The following is a 4,521-nucleotide window of genomic DNA, read 5'->3' as shown; positions in this document are numbered from 1 at the left end:
GGGCCTGGTTGCCCCTGATGGTTGGGGGAGCAGGACACCTCCCTACTCCACCACCACCATGACCAGCCATACCCACTCACGGTGCTGCCCTTACAGTGCTCCCTGGCCTGCCACAAGAAGTGTCTGGAGAACCTCCTCATCACCTGTGGCCACAAGAAGTTGCCCGCCCGCGTTCCTCTCTTCGGCGTCGACTTCGCGCAGGTCCCGCGCGACTTCCCGGAGGAGGTTCCGTTCCTGGTGGTCAGATGCACCTCGGAGATCGAGGCTCGAGCCCTGGGGGTTCAGGTGAGTGTCTTCTCACCTTGTATGTCTTCTGGGCTGCCCTTCCCCCAGAGCCCCTGACCTCCCTGCCGTGCCCTCTAGGGCATCTACCGCGTCAGCGGTTCCAAGTGCCGCGTGGAGAAACTGTGTCAAGCGTTCGAGAGCGGCCGGGGCCTGGTGGAGCTCTCCGAGCACTCCCCCCACGACATCACTGGGGTCCTGAAGCATTTCCTCAAGGAAGTAGGTGCCAAACTCCTCTTGGCTGACCTCAGTCCTGGGGCCAGGCCACGAGGTGACGGAACACACCTCTGTCCTCCTGCGCCGCAGCTCTCGTCGCCGGTGCTGCCGTCAAACCTCTACGATCGGCTCATGGCACTGGCCAAGGACCTGCAGAGACCCACGGAGGAGAAGGTGGAGGGCACAGGATTCCCACTGGATCCCATCCAGGGCATGAAGGATCTGCTGAGCAAATTGCCTGGGAGCAACTACAACACCCTGAGGCACCTCATCGCTCACCTGTACAGGTGAGGAGTGCGATGGTTGTCACGGGTGGCTCGGAAAGGTCCTGGAAGTTGCTCCCGTGGCAGAGACACCTCCCACCAGCTCAGGTGGCTCCAGGTCTCATCCAACCAGGCCTGGAACACTCCCAGGGATGGAGCAGCCAGAGCTGCTCTGGGAAACGTCATTGGTGTTGGGTCTGACCACTGGAGATCCTTGGTGGGACCTCAGCAGCTTGAGGAGAGCCACGTGGGCAGTGGAGGAGGGTGAAAACTGACTGAGGGAAGGACCATCCTGCAGTAATTAGGAGAGTCTTAATGACCAACAAGGTCCACCCTGGTAGCTCTGCAGAAAAAGCTGAGGGAGAGCTTGAGGAACAACATGAGTTGAGCTCCTTTGACTCACCTCGGGAAAAACATCTGCTGCACCATCCAGGCAGATCCAGGCACATTCCAAGGGTTTTCTCCAAGTTTCCCACAGTTTCTCCCAGCAGATGTGGGTTGGGTGATTCCATCCACGTCCTCTGCACATTGTCCTCTCTCTCCTCAGGGTGGCAGAGAACTACCAAGAGAACAAGATGTCTCCAAACAACTTGGGCATAGTGTTTGGGCCCACCCTGATCCGCCCGGGCTCGGGCACTGACGTCTCCATGTCCTGCCTGGTGGACTCAGGATACCAAGCCCAAATCGTGGAGTTCCTCATCCACAACTATGAGAAGGTGTTTGGGCTGGAGGATCTCCCCTCAGGCTCAGCCCTGCCCAGCCAGGAAGGGTTGTCAGGAAAGGAGGAAGGAGATCGGAACGTGGCCCTCAAGGTAGAGCTCCCGGAGGTTTTCTGGGATGAGGAGCTTGGGAGGTGGAGTAGGGAGGAAGGAGAACTTTTCCATGGAGCGAAGCAGAGGGTGGTTCCAGGAGGAAGGAGCCTGTGGCAGGAGGAATGAGAGAAAGCAACCTCAATTCCTGCTCTCCAGCTGCTTTGGAATTTTCCCTTCCTGCTCTGGAAAAGCATCCTGAGCCATAGTTTTTCCCTCATTCTTTCTGCCACTTCCTTCCCTCTTCCCCCCCAAGTGATGGCTGAAGACAAACCATGGAATTTCCAGCTCAAGCATCACCTCCTTTCCCTTAGCTCCAGTGGGAGTTGAGTTCTCTCCTCAGAGCAGTGTCCCCTAGAAACATTCGTGACTTTTTCCAACAGAATTCCTCCTCCAGGCGTGGGTCAAGCATGGACTCTGTGCCTGATGACTCCTCTTCCAGGGAAGCCGAGGCGACTCCGGAGGGAGCCCAGGACCTGTCCCAGGGGGACACAGGAGGTAATTAACAAACAGGTGATGATGTTGAGCAACCACCATGGAATCCTCCATGTCCTGCTCTGTTCTCACCTCCCCATCCCACACTCACCTCACGTGGACAACACTCTCATGGTGGAAGTTTAGGAGTGTCCTGGGAAGGTCCAGAAGTTGGACTCGATGATCCTTGTGGTCCTTTCCACCCTGACTCCACCAGCTCTCCTGGCTCCCACCACATCCAGATCTGTGGCTTTTTCCTCTTTCCAAAGCTTTTGGTCATCTCCTTGTGGCCATTCCTGAGGGATGAAACTGTTGGAAGGAGGAGGTTGAGCCTGAGGGATTGGAAGGTCCTAAAAAAGAGACAGGAGAGGTGACAGGGAAAGAAACCCTCAACCCAAATCCTGTTCTAGGAGAGTTTTCCACCTGTTTCCCCAGAGCTGAGTACAAGTGTTGAGTGGGAGTTGGAGGAACTGGAGAATTCCATGCAGGACAAGATGGACAATGAGGTGGACACAGCTCAGGAGAACCAACCCAAGTGCCACTTCAGTCGTCAACCGGCCAAGTACATCCGAGCTCAGCTGAAGACCAAGCCAAACATTCCCAAAGCTTCCAACCTGTCCTTGAGGACTTCCCTGGCAGCAGAGCCTGGTCTGGAGGATGATGGTGCTGACAGCAGCTCCAGCCTGAGGGATGTCCTGGAGGAGAATCCCAGGGGCAGGAACAGCCCCACGGACGTGGTCAGACATCGCCTGGGAGGGAAGCAGCAGCACAAACACTTTGAGATCACTCAGGAAACTGCCAGGATCATCTCCAAGTTTAAAGGGGAGGACAACTCTGTGTCCCAGGAGGTTCCTCTGGAGAGGGAGGGATCTGCTGGGAAAGGAGAGGACATCAACTCAGGGACTTACCTCTAGGAACCCTCCAAGGACTTGGGACAGGATGTGCTGGAGCTGCTGTGCTGGGTCATGGTTGGACTGGATGATCCTGGAGGTGTTTTCCAGCCCCTCCATGTCCCAGGAGGTTCCTCTGGAGATGGAGGGATCTGCTGGGAAAGGAGAGGACATCAACCTCCAGGAAACCTCCAAGGATGTGCTGGAGTTGCTGTGCTGGGTCATGGTTGGACTTGAAGTGTTTTCCAGCCCCTCCATGTCCCAGGAGGTTCCTCTGGAAAGGGGGAGGGATCTGCTGGGAAAGGAGAGGACATCAACTCAGGGACTTACCTCTAGGAAACCTCCAAGGATGTGCTGGAGATTCTGTGCTGGGTCATGGTTGGACTTGAAGTGTTTTCCAGCCCCTCCATGTCCCAGGAGGTTCCTCTGAGAGAGAGAGGGATCTACTGGGAAAGAAGAGGACATCAACCTCCAGGAAACCTCCAAGGATGTGCTGGAGATGTTGTGCTGGGTCATGGTTGGACTGGATGATCCTGGAGGTGTTTTCCAACCCCTCCATGTCCCAGGAGGTTCCTCTGAGAGAGAGAGGGATCTACTGGGAAAGAAGAGGACATCAACCTCCAGGAAACCTCCAAGGATGTGCTGGAGATGTTGTGCTGGGTCATGGTTGGACTGGATGATCCTGGAGGTGTTTTCCAAGCTTAGATTCCCTGGGGACTGGTGGGACTGGTGGGATTTGTGACTTTTCCTATGCAGGGGAAGGAGTATCCCTAGAGCTTTCAGTTCTCCTCCCACCCAAACCATCCCATGGTTTTCCATCCCTTTTTCCTTGCCCTGACACCTCATCCAGCTGAAGCTGTGGTTGTGCTCCATCTGCTTCCAGAGGTTTTCCTGATTTTTTGGCAGGGCAGAAAAGCATCTTGGACACTTTTTATGGCTCTTTTCCCCCCTGAGTTTCCATGGAAGCAAACAGGGACCTGGGGAGGGGGGAAGGTTTGGAGGGATAATCCCTAGCAAAGAAATGCCTGGAAGTTTTTCCTGGTTTGCCAAGGAAAGTGGGATCAGGGAGAACTCAGAGTGAGCCTGGAGCTGCTCCCTGTGGCTCCAAGGGAGGCAAATTCCATGGATGGATTGGGATTTCTGCCCTCCCTCTGTGTTTCCAGGGATTCTTGGATGCCTTGAGCCAGCACAGCTCCAACACCTGGGAGAGGGGGTGGAAATTCCTGCATTTTTAAGGCTCTTACCCAAGGCTGGAGCAACTGGAGAGTTGTGGATTTAGGGAATCTCTGGGCCAGTTGGGATTTGGGAAGGATAAATTGGAGCAATTTTTTTTTTTTTTTGGGGGGTGGAGGGGGAGTGATAATGGTGTTATGATGGTGTGACTCATTCCAGGAGGTTTTCAGCATTCCTGGGATTCCAGGAGAAGGATTTCAGCCCCCCCAAAAAATAAACCCCAACCAACCCTTGGGTTGTTATCCAAGGGGGAACAGCCACAGCCAGGAGGGGGAAAGCAAAATATTTCCTTCAGGGTTTGTTTGGAAATGCAAAATCCACAAAAACAACAATCAACTCCAACCCTCTGGAAAG

General features: G+C 54.8%; 1 protein-coding gene across 1 annotated transcript; it reads left to right on the top strand.

Annotated features, from left to right (window-relative positions):
• Positions 1-96: 96 nt before the first annotated feature.
• On the top strand, positions 97-2,958 carry LOC103807201 (GEM-interacting protein-like; the record flags this gene model as incomplete). Its single annotated transcript, XM_009079921.1, has 6 exons — positions 97-285; positions 364-501; positions 589-785; positions 1,309-1,573; positions 1,954-2,068; positions 2,480-2,958. Coding segments are annotated over 6 exons (1,383 nt in total), but the record flags the coding sequence as incomplete, so codon positions are not given.
• Between the last annotated feature and the right edge of the window lie 1,563 nt (positions 2,959-4,521).

This window comes from Acanthisitta chloris, unplaced genomic scaffold, assembly GCF_000695815.1.
Source record: "Acanthisitta chloris isolate BGI_N310 unplaced genomic scaffold, ASM69581v1 scaffold30648, whole genome shotgun sequence".
NCBI classification, from domain to species: Eukaryota; Metazoa; Chordata; class Aves; order Passeriformes; family Acanthisittidae; genus Acanthisitta; species Acanthisitta chloris.
This window is presented reverse-complemented; position numbering and strand designations above follow the sequence as displayed.